The 15,369-nt window shown below is 42.1% G+C and overlaps 1 protein-coding gene across 4 annotated transcripts in view; it reads left to right on the top strand.

The window, feature by feature from the left end:
• Positions 1–15,369, top strand: part of MCRS1 (microspherule protein 1) — a 25,451-nt gene extending 10,082 nt beyond the window's left edge. For 3 of the 4 annotated variants that reach the window (XM_089477745.1, XM_089477735.1, XM_089477756.1), the window contains 13 exons: positions 2,778–2,907; positions 4,290–4,428; positions 4,679–4,837; positions 6,689–6,798; positions 9,143–9,251; positions 9,687–9,825; positions 9,919–9,994; positions 11,167–11,195; positions 11,762–11,854; positions 12,058–12,140; positions 13,181–13,268; positions 14,314–14,441; positions 14,856–15,369. In XM_089477745.1, the coding sequence (XP_089333871.1) occupies positions 2,798–2,907; positions 4,290–4,428; positions 4,679–4,837; positions 6,689–6,798; positions 9,143–9,251; positions 9,687–9,825; positions 9,919–9,994; positions 11,167–11,195; positions 11,762–11,854; positions 12,058–12,140; positions 13,181–13,268; positions 14,314–14,441; positions 14,856–14,942 (1,350 nt within the window). In that variant the 5' untranslated portion in view covers positions 2,778–2,797 and the 3' untranslated portion in view covers positions 14,943–15,369. Of the gene's footprint in view, positions 1–292; positions 332–2,777; positions 2,908–4,289; positions 4,429–4,678; positions 4,838–6,688; positions 6,799–9,142; positions 9,252–9,686; positions 9,826–9,918; positions 9,995–11,166; positions 11,196–11,761; positions 11,855–12,057; positions 12,141–13,180; positions 13,269–14,313; positions 14,442–14,855 lie in introns of those variants that run through there. The other variant, XM_089477766.1, reaches the window with a different exon arrangement.

Raw genomic sequence — 15,369 nt, 5'->3', positions numbered from 1 at the left:
CTGCGGCCTCCGACCCTGCCTGCCTGTTGGTGGACCTGCCTTGTTCTTCTTCTTGTTGCTGGATTGGTTTTTCTGAGTTCTTGTTTGTTCTTGGACTAGTTTTTTCTAAGGTGTTCTAGTTAACCCTTAGCTGATGTTACTAAAGTTCAGTTCCTTGATTACCTTACTAGTCGCTTGGCTTGTTATTGACTGAGGCTCAGGGGGGCTAGCTCCTCCCTATATAGGGGCCGGTCTTTTGTTTATTGTCCCTGCCCACAGGAGCAAATAGGAGGAGCTAAACCCAGATTGCAGGATGCCAGGACCCTTCTCTGCAGGAAATGAACGTGTCACGGTAAGTACCCAACGTTCCTTTTGACTGGAATGGTAGTGTTCAACCTCTATTAGAGGTAGTTGTACTGTTCTCCAAAGGATTAGGTCCTTATTTTGTCACTGGTTAAATTTGTCCCTATTGTAGAAAGTACTTTTCCCCTTCTGAGGGTGGAGTGATAGCCCTGAACCATCCTAGCACAGTGAGAGTTCGGCTGCTGTTATCAATATTAAGTAACAGAGTCGAGAGAAGTCTCTGTTTCACTTGTTCTTCATAACCATATGTCTGCTGGATTTTTGAAGGCAAACCAATCTTTCTTAGCCTTTGCTCTTTGATCGGCTGTTTGTAATTATTTGCAGTGTCCAACCTTTCAAGATCACTGGAAAGGTGATGTACACTTACTGCTTTGAACACTTAAGGTTCTAATAAAGTATTCTCCTTCTCCAGTATTCTATCCAGGAAACTATCATTGCACAGGTACTTGAGTATATCACTCAAGCTCCTAAATACAGAGAGTTATGTTTCTTTCGGACTCTTTAACCCAGATAGGGAATGTGGCTGTCCATTTGTCTCCCACTATTTTTTGTCTGGGGCTGATAGGCATTGCAGTCCTGCACCCTCTTTTAAGGTGTTACCTTGGAAAGCAATATGTTGGTGTGGCTAGAGTGCTGGGCTGGAGCTGGGGAGAACCAGGTTCAAGTACCCACTTGGCTCTAAAGCCAAATTCTCTCTTTCAGCCTAAATTATCTCGCACAGTAACTTGCTTTGAGGGAAAAAAATTAAGGGCTTATAGAGACTGGCACTTAGTGCCAGCTTGTGGGCAGAGCCAGGGCGCAATGTTTGCACACTGGATGCCCTAGCTCCGCGCCCAGAGCGCCATTGGTGTACACTGGTCTACACAGTATGCGCTATCATGGTTCGACTCTGGCACTGCATCTACACGATGCAGCACCGAAGGGTCATCATAAAGCTGTGCTGCCACAGCTATGGCACCCTTGGAGAGTGCAAAAAGGAGCCACTTTTTGTGGCTCCTTTTTGCACTTTCCAGAGGCCATAGAGAGTGCAAAAAGGATCCACTTTTTGTGGCTCCTTTTTGCACCTTCCGGAGGCCAGATCAGGGCTGTGGTATGGGGTTGCCATAGCCACAATCCGTCCTGTAAAGGGGGGACTGCATGCCGCCCATCTGTACAGCACTAAGGTTATTGGGACCAACCATGTATGTCACCTTGAACTCCTTGTTGTAAGCTAATCAATAAATACATGTTGTACAACATAAAATAATTTAAAGTCAAGGTCTTTGCATAGTACAACTCCTAACACTTCTTGCCTAAGATTCTTTTCTTAAACTTTTTTCTGTGAAGGAACTCTTCAAATAATTTTCAGATCTTATAGAAACCTGGCATCAACATTATAATATCTAAACTCAAATATCTTTTTTCCCCTATCATGATTTCTCCCAGAATCCCTGCAATCTCTCTTGGAACCCTAGGGTTCCAGGGAACCATGGTTGAGAATTGGTTTGCCTGCTAGAGTCTTTGTTCTAGGAGACATGTGCTATAGGTACACTGATTTCAGTTGTACTTACTTGCATTTTCCCCTATATATGAAAGTGCCTTTAGCTGGGCAGCTATTTGACTAAGAAAAAAGGAAGTCTGGTTTTACACAATGCAATTTTATAATGACTGTGAGAAAAACCTCAGTATGTAAACATTTATTAAAGAAACAAAAATCCAAAACCATACCAAAATCATCAATTGCCCCTTCATCTTATGAAGAAAAATATATTACAGGTTTAATGTATTAGACGAGAACTAAAGCTTAGTGTTATATCATGTAATGGGTCTAGCTATTCAGAATTTTGAAACAAAGCTGCTTGTCTCCAAGGCTAATACAGGAGTAGACCCTTGGTATCTGTTGGGATTTGGTTCCAGGACTCACCATGGATACCAAAATCCAGGGATGCTCAAATCCCATTATATAAAATGGTGTAGCACAATGGTGTCCCTTATGTAAAATGCCAAAACCAAGGTTTGCTTTTTTGCAATTAAAGAAAAAAATCAAATCACAGATGGTTAAATCCATTGATATCAAGGGCTGACTACTCAGGTTATTGCACTTGCTCTGTTGAGCAATAAATTTCTTCAAACATGGAAGATGTCATCTGTCAAACAATAGTGGTGGAGCACTTCTGTGTAGAAGTAAAGCCCTTTGAAACCATTATACATTTCCAGAAAAAAGTTGTTCTGGAGTAATCTATGTTTAAGAATAAGTGCTTAACATTTTCTTTGGGAATGAGACTAAAACTTGGTTGTTCTGAACTTTTAAGACTTCCAGGATATGGATGAATCCATAACTATTGTGTACAACTGTAGGGAAATATTTTTCTTGCCTCCAGTAGCAGCCATGTAGTCTGATCAGATTAATATAGTGTCGGGGCTGATTTATTCTTCTTTCTTTCTTTCTATGACAGATGTGTTGGATTCCAGACTGATGGCGTCAGGCACAGCGAGCCGCTCTGAAGACGAAGAGTCTCTGGCTGGACAGAAAAGGAGCTCATCACAGGTTTCAGGTGCCATTCCAAAACGGCGCAGTTCTTCCAGGTAACATGTTAGGTTGAATTAGCCAACAGTCTAGAAAAGGAGGGCACTTGATGTCTGGCATCTGTCTTGAGACTGGAGCATTTGAGTTAAATATGTTGCTTGCTAGTTGCTCTTATTCAGAAAATAGTAGTAGTGATATATCACTACAGTAGTGATATATCACTACAGTAGTGATATATCACTACAGTAGTGATATAAAATCTGTTGTTTTTCCTTTTCAGAGGTAGTGTTTTGAAAGGAGGAGCTAAATTCACATGTGGAACCTGTATTTAACAGTATTTTTAGGACATCTAGAGCAACGCTTTATATTTTCCCCCCTGCCAATTTCTGTTAGTTGAGTCAGTTGCCTGATAGTTCATAGCCAGCCCAAATCAGTGGTTTGCCTGCCCCCTGCCACTCCCCTGTGTTGGAGGAGGGATGGAGGCTGAATGCTTTCATAGTATTATGCCCTAGAGATGCTTGGAAGACACAAGTTGTTTTTTTATTATTATTATTTGTGGGGTGATGGTATTTTCAAAGCCCCACCTGGTATTTGAGGTTAGTTTCTACCCATCCATCTTTTTTTAACTTCCCACAGATCCATGGTGGAGGATTTTTTTTTAAAAAAAAGGTTCATAGATAGTACATTTATGGTTCCCTTGATCATAAGGTCCAGAAGAGGAATTTTATAGTATTTCTTGTAGATGAGAGCACCATATTCTAAACTTCTCTACTGAGTTTGCAGCCTGGCTCATATGGTGTTTGAAACACTACGGGAGAAAAAATGAACTTCTGTCCAAAACACACTGTAGAAATAATACAGTTTGAGATAGCTTTAACTGCCCTGGCTTAATGCTAAGTAATTCTGGGAACTGTAGTTTTGTTGGGACATTTAGCCTTCCCTGTCAGAGAGCTCTGGTGCCACAATAAACTACAGTTCCCAGGATTCCTAGCACTGAGCCAGGGCACTTAAAGTGATCTCAGACTGGATTATTTTTGCAGTGTTTTTCGGATGTCAGTCAAACGGCTACCTTAATCTAATTTGCCAAAACAGCTCCAGGCACTGGGACAATAATCTAATTTGCTAAAACAGCTCCAGGCACTGGGACAACATAAATAATCGAAGCATGATGCTGTTTGGATTAGAAATCAGATTTGTTCCCTTCAGAATTGTGACTTACTACCTGATTAATTTCCCTATACAGACTAAAATTTGGGTGGTTTATTCATAACAAACTCTTCTAAGTGAAGAAATATTCATTCTGAATTTCTTCATAGACATTAACCTCAAGGAATTTGCATTAACTTCCATTGATGTTCATATTGTTTGCATCTATCCTGGGGTGCAGGGGGGAGAGAAGTACTTTTATAGAATATAGTAGCATGGATCTTCACCATTCTAGGTTCATCAAGCGGAAGAAATTTGATGATGAATTGGTAGAGAGCAGCCTTGCCAAATCATCCAGCCGGGCCAAGGGTCCTAGTGGGGTGGAGCCTGGGCGCTGCTCTGGCAGTGAGCCCTCTTCCAGTGAGAAGAAAAAGGTGAGTTGTATGACATCTCCTGTGATGGATAAGAACCACCGTGACTGCTGTTTTGTCACATGGTCTAGAATTTCATGCTTTTAAATCTTTGTAGACCTCATGGTGGCCTTCTATTGTTGTGGGTGCTGCTTTGTAATATTGCAATTAAATATGTCAGTGGCCACCTTGTGACTGAGGTCTCTGTTGTCTTTTGGGTGTCTTTGTTATTGGGTCTGCTGCCATCTGTATTCCAACCTCTCTGCCTCCTCAGGTGTCCAAATCAATTTCTGCACCTGCAACTCCGAGCCCAGCTCCAAACCCCAGCCTGGCTAAACGGATGAAGAAGAGCAAGCAGCCATTGCAGGTCACCAAAGATTTGGGCCGCTGGAAACCCACTGATGATCTCCTGCTGATCAATGCTGTTCTTCAGGTAGTGGAGTTGTTTAGACTAGAGAGAAAAAACATTTTTTTAAAAAAAAGATCAAGATAGATATAATAATAATAATAATAATAAATAATAATAACACTTTATTTATACCCCACCTCTCCATCAGGATCAAGGCGGCTTACAATAAAATCCAAACAATATAACAATAAACTCACTTATTCCCCCCCCCCCAATATTAAATAACATTCTGTGTTAAAATAAGCCTTAAAATAATCCAAGATGGGATAATGGGGATATAAGGTCTTCAGTATGTTGGTCCGTTCAATGGGTGGCCAGGTTCATTATTCAGGAAAGACCTGCCGGAAGAGATCCGTCTTAACAGCCTGTTTAAAGCTGTCCAGGCTGGTAATGTGATGGATCTCCTCTGGCAGGCCATTCCATAGTCTGGGAGCGGTTGAAGAAAAGGTCCTCTGGGTCAGGAGAAGTGAATCAGGAGAAGTGTTTGAATCACTTATGTGCCATTCTTTCCTTGAGAAATGCAAAGTACTGTACATGGGCCTAAAAGGCAGTATTCTATCCCCACATCTATACCTAAGTAGTGCCTTCACATCCATTGAACACCTTCTCTTTGTCCATATAGACCTGGTTGCTTTCTTGGAACCAAAGGAACATTGGTATGTTGCACCACAGCTCATACATCAAGATATTAAAGTGCTGGTTTTTAAACCATAAATCTAAAGAGCTTGGGTCCAAGTTATTTGAAGGACTATATCTTCTTTTATGAGCCCACTAGAGCATAAAATTGTTTGGAGAGGCCATTCTCTGTGTCTCACCACCACCTCAGATTAGTTTTATGGGAACAAGGGAGAGGGCCATCTTGGCTGCTGCTCCCAATCTTTGGAACCCCCTCCCTAGAGAGGCCACAATGTCCTTTCTCATCTTCTGGTGACTGGTCAAAACATTTTTGTGCCATCAGGCTTTTACTAATTGACTAGCGTTGCTTTTTTAATGCCGTTTTGTTTTCAGGATTGTATATACTGTAGTCTTTTAATGAATTTTAATATTTTAAATGTATATTGTTTTAACTTCATAAATTGTTTAATAGTTTTTTTTCAAATCTTGTATTTATGCTTTTATTAATGCCTTTGTATTGTTATTAATTTGTATTGTTTTAAATATGTTGCTAGCCACCTTGAGTCCCATTATTGGGAGAAAGGTGGGATATAAATAAATAAAATAATACGAATAATGTTAAGAATTCATGTTGTGTCAACTCCAGCACAGTGACCTTTATAGCCTAGCAATATCGGGAGAGCCACAAGCTCCTTGTCCTCGTGTAGTCAGAGTTGGAGCAAATGGATCCCTGGTCTGACTTGGCACATGGCAGCTTTGTATGTTCTCTTTCTGCCCTTTCCCTACATCCTTTGAGATGCAACAACATTGTTGTTGCATGCCTTCCAAGTTGTTTCCAACTCTCCTGCTAATCTTTCAGTGTATTAAGCCCAAAGTTCTTGACGTTATAAGGCCTTGAATTTAGAAGTATTCTTACTGTTGTTGTTGCATGACTTCAAATCGTTTTCTGACTTGTGTCAACCCTATCACAGGTTTTTTTGACAATTTTTTTTTTCAGAGAGGGATTTTGCCCTTCCTGTGAGGCTGAGAGTGTTTGGCTTGCCCAAGGTCACCTAGTTTGTTTCCTTGGCTGAACTGGGATTTGAAACCTAGTCTTCAGAGTCATGATTATATGCTCAAAACATTGCACTCTTAAAAATAGTATTTTGAGAAAAATATTCTTAGCCTTTTAAAAAAAGTACTTTTATTTTTCAAAAGCCAGACTGTGTGTGGAAAGTGGGAGGCCATTCTCATTTTCTCCTTCTCTCTCTTTCCCTGAAGACCAATGATTTGACCTCTGTGCACCTGGGAGTGAAGTTCAGCTGTCGCTTTAACTTGAGAGAAATCCAGGAGAGATGGTATGCTTTGCTCTACGACCCTGTGATCTCCAAGTAAGTGCTGCTGATCACAAACTGCCATGGGAAGTGTGGGGACTGAGCTGCTTCCTAACCCATCAGAACCTAAAATTCTCCTAAGGCAAGGGCTTGTTTCCAAAGACAGAAAAGTATCAGATTGTTTCCTTCTCAGACCAGCAGCACTGGACTGTCTCCTGCAGAGAAATAGAAACAGATCAGCCTGTATTTTATTTATTTATATAAGTTCTGTAATATTGAAAGTGGTATGTACATTTATCTGACTTCAAAATCAGGGAGTCTTAGGTGCTGTACAGACCGGCACTTTGCGCCAGCCTGCACACGTATGAGGGTTGCCTCGGGGTGTCCTTTCCAGACGCCCCGTAACCCTAATACGTTGTAATGGCGGCACCCTTTCTAGATGGGCGCTGCCATTACGACGTCACGGCTGCACCGCCTCCAAATGGGGCGGCGTGGACGTGATGTCTTGGTACGGTTGAAGGGTGACAAAATGGAGCTCCTTCCTTTGTTTGTGTCACTGGCGCAGCCCTTACATGGCTGCACCAGCGACATAAAGGAGAAAGGGGCTGAGCGGCCCTTTCTCTTGTTCCCCGCCACTGTCAGGGTGTCCTTGGGGCATGAAGCCCCAAGGACACCCCTGTCCAGGCCGTGGGGAAGCAGTCTTTTGCCACTTCCCTGCGGCCTGGAAAAGCGGCGGATCGGGGCCTCAGGGCTGCTGCTGTGGCAGCTGAGGCCCCGATCCATCAGGGAAAGGGGCGGGTGCAGGCCGCCCGAAAGGGGCGGTCTGTACACCGCCTTTGTGTTCTTACGCTTGGATGTCTTTTTACAAAATCAGTGGAGCTTATTTTCAAGTGCATTCTTGGAATGGAGGGTTGCATGTGGCCTAGAATATGGCAAGGCTTGTAGTGCTTCTCTTTTTGTTTTCCCAAATGTTGCCTTCACTTTACAGAGACAATTGTCCATCAGGGATGTATTTGTTCCATTGGAGGTAATGCAGAGTTTACTGTAGTCTTTATTCTTGGTTCTTCAGTAGCTTTGGGTAGGAGGGTGACTCCCTCTGTTTTTAATGATTGTGTGATTAATAACTGTTGTGGAGATCCCCTTTCCCTTCTTCATAACCAGGTCCAACAGCAAGAAGTGATCAGCAGCCCAGGGCTTTTCTGTATACAGTCAGCCCTCTGTTTTCATGGGGATCCATTCTGGACCCCCCTGCGAAAACAGAAATTTGCGGATATTCAAGCCCCATAGTCTTGAATGGGGGTGCGTGCTTGGGAGTGGCTGCGTCTGCGCACCTTGGGCACCCCCCCATTTTAACCCCCTCGGTTTGCTCCGTGTGAGTAAGTGAGGGTCGCTGATCTGAAGTCCGCACAAATGGAGGGTCAACTGTACTTGAAAGTCACTTAAAGGCCCCAGAGGCAATTGGCAACAAAAGATGATGTGCCTGGAATAGTGAAAGCAAAAAAAAAATTGTTTTATTGGTAGCACTGTTGAGCAGTTAGCACTGGATGTAAAAATGCAGCATAGAAACCCAGTTTCTAGACAGTTAACAAAAAGAAATTCAACTTAACCATTAATACAACTTACCTCAGCAAATGCCTGACTATTCACAGTTGAGTTAAATGTTCCATTTCATACATAATGTTCAGCCTTATTTGGTATTCTGCTACTTTGGAGACTTTGATTAACATAGGGATGCCGTCTACTTAAATAGTTCACATTTTCTTAAGTAAAGAAAAGAACTTCCTAGTGTTAGCATTTGCCATTGAACAACCATTCCCAAACAATTGCTGAGAGCCAGCATATGTTCCCTGATTCATCTCTGCTTGAATCAATGTGAAATACTTCTTTGGCACAGCCAAACCTTATCTAGAAAGGTAATTCTTCATCCACATTTCTGGTATTACCTTATTGTGGTGGGGAGCTTAATTAAAAAAAGTCACTTGTGGAACCTTAAAATGAGCCTGCCCCAGCTAGTTCCCTCCAGTTGCTTTGGACTGCTGGTCCCATCAGCCCCAGTTCTTAAGTAAAGAAAGAAACTTCATGACTAGTGGTTGGAATTACTGGGACTGCAGTTGCAAAACCTCTGGAGGGAGCCAAGCAGGAAAAGATTGCAAAATGAAAGAGGTGGGGAGAATGTTCCAGTTGTACTGAGTCTTTTGTACAGTGAGTCCATCTTGATGTTAATGAGGATAGAGAGGTAGCTGTAAGCTTCTTTATGTCCTCTTTTTAAAAGTCTTTCATTTCTCATCATTTTTTGCTCCAACGTTTTACAAGTGTTGCTGGAAGCATTTGGCAAAGATGCATTTGCTCCAGTGACACTTTTTCTTTGATGGCTATTCACCCTTTTCTCTTTCTCTTCCAGGCTTTCCTGCCAGGCCATGCGGCAGCTGCATCCTGAAGCCATTGCCTCTATGCAGAGCAAAGTGCTGTTCAGCAAAGCAGAAGAGCAGCTGCTAAGCAAAGTGGGATCGGTAAGAAACCACTACTGGGTACTTGAAACTCCAACCCTGGTTATTTACAGTAATATACACCAGGATTCAGAATAGCCCATTTTCTAGAAAAGCACTGGTGTGATTCTGATCCTTCCTATAGCACATGGCTTGCTTGACAAGTTTGGGAAATGATTTCAGATTTCTCTTTGTTGTAAATTCTTTCTGTCTCTCTCTGCCCTCTCAACCTTTCTAATATTTACATGTATCCTAAAGATAAATGAATAGGTAATCTGAAGTTTTTGTAGTTGCTTGTAAATTTTATCCCCATGGAGTTTCAGGAGAACCTAAGTTGACATGCTTAACTATTCTAGAGCTGTATTTATATCTGACCGTAAGAGTCCAATGAACATGTTGAGTAGCCCTTATAGGAATGAAGTTCCTTGTGTTTGAGGTTCTTTTCACTCTTTGTCCCAGACCAGCCAGCCCACTCAGGATACGTTCCAAGACCTGCTGCATAAAAACCCAGAGGTTTTCTACCCCTCTCGCACAGCCAAGGTGCTCCAGACACATTGGCAACTCATGAAGCAGTATTACCTCCTGGATGATCAAACAGGTAAAGCAGAAATCTCTCTTTTCTACCAGCTCTGAAGGCTGAGGCTTGTGCCAGGAGTCTAATCTGGCCTTTGCTTTCTCTGGTCATGTTCAGTGCAGCCACTGCCCAAAGGGGACCAGGTGCTCAACTTCTCTGATGCTGAAGACATGATAGATGACAGCAAACTGAAGTAAGTGAAAGGGATAGTAGTACACAGACAGTATTAAGTTCAGCAGAAAGAGAATGTTACTTCATATTCAAGTAGGCTAAGTGGAGTGTGGTGGAATCTCCTTTGGAGATTTTTAAATGGAGGCTGGATGGCCATCTGTCAGGGGTGCTTTGATTCTGTGTTCCTGCATAGCAGGATGAGGTTGGTCTGGTAGCCATGGGGATTTCTTCCACCTCTATGATCATACAATTCTAAGTTAATAAAAGGGAGGACAAGGGCTTTTTGTAAGTCAGCTGCATAGAACGCATGTTTGGGAAGAGACATGGGCCAGTTTTAATCTGCTGCCATTGCTTTTACTCCCATTTTTCATACTTATGGCTGCTATTTAATTAAATACTGTACATTACCATGACTGTGTGAAAATATAGAAGAACATGTGTAAATTTAAATAAATAAATACAAACCTAAAAAATTGTCTGCCTGCCTATTGAAACCATGAATCCACCTAGCTCGGTGTTGTTTAAACTGATTGGCAATGGCTAGAATTTCAAGACCTGGCTGGAGATTTCAAGGACTGAATATGGAATCTTTGGCATGTGAGCTGTAGCTTTGCCCATATGAGCTAAAACCACAGCTTTTCCTAGTTGTCCTTCCTTGTTACACATACATTACCATACCTTGATGTTACTAGTGTGATTGTCTTGATTAATAGGTACAGAACCCTGTTTAAGGCTTACCGTGACAGTCTAAGGCAGGTCACTGCTGTTCCCGTTGTGCAAATATGAAAGCTGCATGACTTGGTAGCCAAGGCTTACCCACTGTTTTTTTCAGAGAATAGATATTTTTGTGCTAAGGTTTTGCAAGCTTCACTTTGATACTAGTTATTGACTGAGCTCGATAATGAATTTCATTTTACATCATTCTGCATCCAGCAGTCTTGCTCCTGTGGAACATCCCAGTGGAAAACTGTTGGCCATTTCTTGCTCTTCAGAGTTAATCATTACTGTAGCTACCACATCTCATACACGACAGAGCCTAAATCCATCCAGTGCTCATCAGTGCATATGTGTGTATCTGTAGACTCCTTTTTTCAGAATAGTGTAAGACAATGCGATGCAAAATTAGTATGAGCTAAAAAGAAGTCATTCATGAATGCAAGGCTTGCCTAACTCCCTACTTTCCCCTTCCTGCAGGGATGTACGAGATGAGGTGTTGGAGCATGGTGAGTTGGATTCTGTTTGTTGTAATTTGGTTCCATGTATCAAAAAGAAACCCTCTTGTCAAATGGTCTTTTTGCTGCACAGCTATTTGCAGTAAGGTTTGGGGTTCTGACTATTATATCCTTGTCCAAAAAGGCCAACTTTTGAACATTATAGAAATTATGAAGATCAGAATTACTATTAGGAATTCAAATATCTGTTAATTATGAACAAAAAGCAAGGCTGAGCCTCACGTACTCAATTTGTAAAGAAACAACACTTTTCTTTAGCTCCTGAAATTTACTTTGTGGTCTTGCACATCAGCAACCCCCCCCCCCCCCCCAGTAGTGGAATAACACTGTTCAAGGAGCACTTGTCTTGTCTTTAGTTAATGGCAGACTTCCCCTATCTTCATGCCTTTTACAGATGTATTGGACATGAGTATGCTGGATGAAGATGATTCAAATTGTAGTTCTGCACATTTGTATGGCATCAAGCTACGGAGGCTTGGCCCATTATTTATTTTAAAATAACTTTTGTCTCATTTTTCCTTGCTTCTTCATCACACCTGTTGCCTTTCTTCTGGCAGAATTGACTGTGGCAGACCGGAGACAGAAGCGTGAAATCCGGCAGTTGGAGCAAGAGCTACACAAATGGCAGGTGCTGGTGGACAGTATAACAGGTGAGAGAGGTTTAAAAAACCTTTTCTGCTGAAATCACCACAGTTGCAATAGGAGATCAGTTGTGGAGGTGAGGCCAAAAGACTTGCCCTTGAGTTAAGTGGTATAAACAAAGAAAGAACCATCATATCTGATATGTAGAAGGTTGGTGTGAGTTACCAGATGCTTCTAAAGGACTGACTAATCCTTCTTTCCTCTCTCCAAGGTATGAGCTCCCCTGACTTTGATAACCAGACATTGGCTGTGCTGCGTGGAAGGATGGTGCGTTACCTCATGCGCTCTCGGGAGGTAAGTTCAATTTTTTGTTCCTTAGGCTCAGATAGCACTTTTACTACGTGGAAGGGTGGAAGTTGAATTCTTTTGTTGGCAACAAAGACTCCAGATAGTTGACTAGCACCAGTTTTAAAAGTTTTTTTAAAACAAGCAGTTTGTTTTAAACAGTCTCAGTCTCCATCCACAGTGCCTTGTAGAAATATTCATGCTCCCCTGCCCTTTGGCATTCTCAGTTTGTTATATTACAGCCTGGAACTGAAATGGATTTGATTGGCATTGCTACCACTTGATGTAGGTAAAATATTCAGCAAGATACTGAGTGAAGGTGCAAAATATTTTTGTTGAGGCACAAGAACACTGTGAAACAGGCACTTATTGGTGCCAGTGTCATCCACATCAGTCCCTGGTTGTAACACAACAAAATACAGAGAAGGCGAAGAGGAGTGAATATTTTGGCAAAACAGCGTATTTCTAAAGAATAATAGAATTGTATTTCTATGTTTTTAGGGAGTGTAGTTCTCTTGTCTTTCTCATGAGCACAGAATATTTTTATATATTCAGTGTGCCTAGGCTGTTTTGTAGCCAAATATCTCTGTAAAAGAACAGATTTAATTCAGGAGGTAACAATAACTTTTTGTTGAAGTTTTCTGACAGTCTCAGAGCAGGACAGTAGTTGAAGTTGTATTCCGTTCATCTACTATTAGCAGTCCTTCTGTGTAATGTGGTATTTGGTGTAGATTTAAATACCCTGGGAAATTCTGGACTTTCTCTCCCCCCCCCCCCCCCAATGGGCTTTCTCGTTAAGCCATACATTTCTTCCATCCTTCACTTATCCTTATCTTACCTCCTATCATCAGGTTGCCCTTTGCAAGTAATGGCAATATGGGAATCCATTTTAGAATATGATGCACATATTCAGCTATTTAATGCAGAACAAGAAAGGTTATGTAATTATTGATTTGCCTCATTTTTTGACTGCTGAATTGTAATTTTCTGGTAGCAAAATTCTGGTTCCTTCTTCAGATAGTGTAAATGGTCTTGGTCATCTTTTCCAGATCACACTGGGTAGAGCCACGAAAGACAATCAGATTGATGTGGATTTGGCATTAGAGGGGCCAGCCTGGAAAATATCCCGGAAGCAAGGTACTGGAGAATAGGAAATTGGTTGTGAATTGCTGGAGTGGGTGCCTGGTAGTGGTGAGCTTTTGTGGGATAGCTATGTTAATGTTGAAAGAAAAGGCCTGCCTCAAGTCCCTGGAGTAGGATAAAAAGCCAGGTCTCTGTTCTAATTGCTCTCTGGATTCTGTTACAATAGTTGGTTCATAATATACAAGAGATGACCTCATGAGATCTTTTAAGGTGCTTGCTTGAATTCTCTAGACTCCAGCCAACCTCCCTCCTTTCCTAATATCATAGAAAGTCCCATTTTAGTGGCATTTCTCTGCATGGGTGTTTTAAGAATTGGAAATACTAAATTGAGCTTTTCATTTTTAAAATTTTGATGAGAATAGTATAAATTGGGTGGGCAGTTTCTAGAGGCCACTGGAGTGATTACATTCCCCATGATGCTCTAATACTCCCATGATTTGTTTTGTTTTTTACTTCAAGAGGTCCCTTGCACCTTCTGGAAGTGAAGAAGCTACAATTCTAATAATTTTTGTATATCCCCCAAGCTGCCTCAAGTGGCTAAGAATCTATAATAGCACAGGAGCAGGAACATAGTGAAGTTCCCTAGTGTGAAAGATACGAATGGTTGTTGGATATATGAACATGCTGGTTCTGGGAGGTCCAGTCTTTGCTTGCTCATGGTGTTAAAGAACAGCAGTATGTCCAGCCTATTGTAAACACTATACTACAAGTAGGAATTCTGGTGGCCCTCCCCAAAAGCTATTGTGTTTGTTTCCTTGGCTGCATCCGTATTGCAGAAATAATCTAGTTTGACACCATTTTAACTGTCCTGGCTCAGAGCTGTGGAATTCTGGGAATTTTAGTTTGTTGTGGCATCAGAGCTCTCTGTCAGGGAAGGCTAAATGTCTCACAAAACAACAGTTCCCAGAATTTCTTAGCATTGAGCCAATGAAGTTAAAAGAGTGTCAAACTGAATTATTTCTGCAGTGTGGATTCAGCCTTCATTGCCCTTGGGGATATTGCATTTCTCTTCACCTTTCCATATGTGCCACATCCACAGGGGTCATCAAGTTGAAGAACAATGGTGACTTCTTCCTAGCCAATGAAGGCCGACGGCCCATTTATGTTGATGGGCGTCCTGTACTCTGTGGAAGCAAATGGAAGCTCAGCAACAACTCTGTGGTTGAGGTGAGCTTGGGAAGAGAAGGTGGTGATGGTTTTGTCTTCCTTGTTGTCACATAACAAGATGAGGTTGGTATCAAAAACATCTTTCCAGTGGGTCCACCTCATACTGGAAAGGTTACTTGCATATTTGGTCTTTGGTCTTAATGAAGGGGGGAAGCAGAGTTGTTCACCTCTTCCTTATATGACCCATGTGCTAGCTGGAAAGAAATCTACAACTGGGATCTTGAGGTCAGTTTTATCCCAACATCTTTCTGCCTGGGGGAGACTTCAGAATTCCTGCAGTAGCTACTTTAGGTCTGTCATGGAGGGTTATGACCCTGAGGGGCAGAGAAGTGGTTAGAACAGGATCTTTAAACGCCAGTGCTTTCCCCTTTTCTATTTCTTTCCCTGATTTGACTTCATTTCTTTGTTCCCTAGATTGCTAGCTTACGCTTTGTCTTCCTCATCAACCAAGACCTGATTGCGCTCATCAAAGCTGAGGCTGCCAAAATTGGCCAGCCTTGAGGCTTGGATCATACCAAAGGTGTTGGTGGACCTGTGGTATGGGTTTCCTGTCCTATTCCCTCTGCCAGCAGGGATTATCACAATGCTCTCCACTGACGATGCCACTTCAGAGTCTGCCCTTCCCTCAGCTAAGACTGAAACCTATCAGTGGCCTTTTCTGTTGAGGAGGAGAAGGAAGAGCCCTGCTTCATCAGTCAGAAGATGCATATGGAAGAGTCAGGCCTAAACAGAAGTCTGCAACAGATAGAAGCACCTTGCTGGGTGTCCTGCGTGTGTGGGCAGGCAAGGACATTGCTATTTCTGCTGGCAATGCTGGCGGGCCTGTTGTGTGTGGTTTACTTTGGGACAACAGAGTGACTCACTCTTTCAGGGATGGGAACCAGGAAGAATAAGTGTCAAGTGAGCTAATAAAATAGTTATCAGTGTA

Source organism: Sceloporus occidentalis, unplaced genomic scaffold (genome assembly GCF_023333645.1).
Source record: "Sceloporus occidentalis isolate IW3139 unplaced genomic scaffold, rSceOcc1.0.p SCAF_1, whole genome shotgun sequence".
In the NCBI taxonomy this organism is placed as follows: Eukaryota; Metazoa; Chordata; class Lepidosauria; order Squamata; family Phrynosomatidae; genus Sceloporus; species Sceloporus occidentalis.
This window is presented reverse-complemented; position numbering and strand designations above follow the sequence as displayed.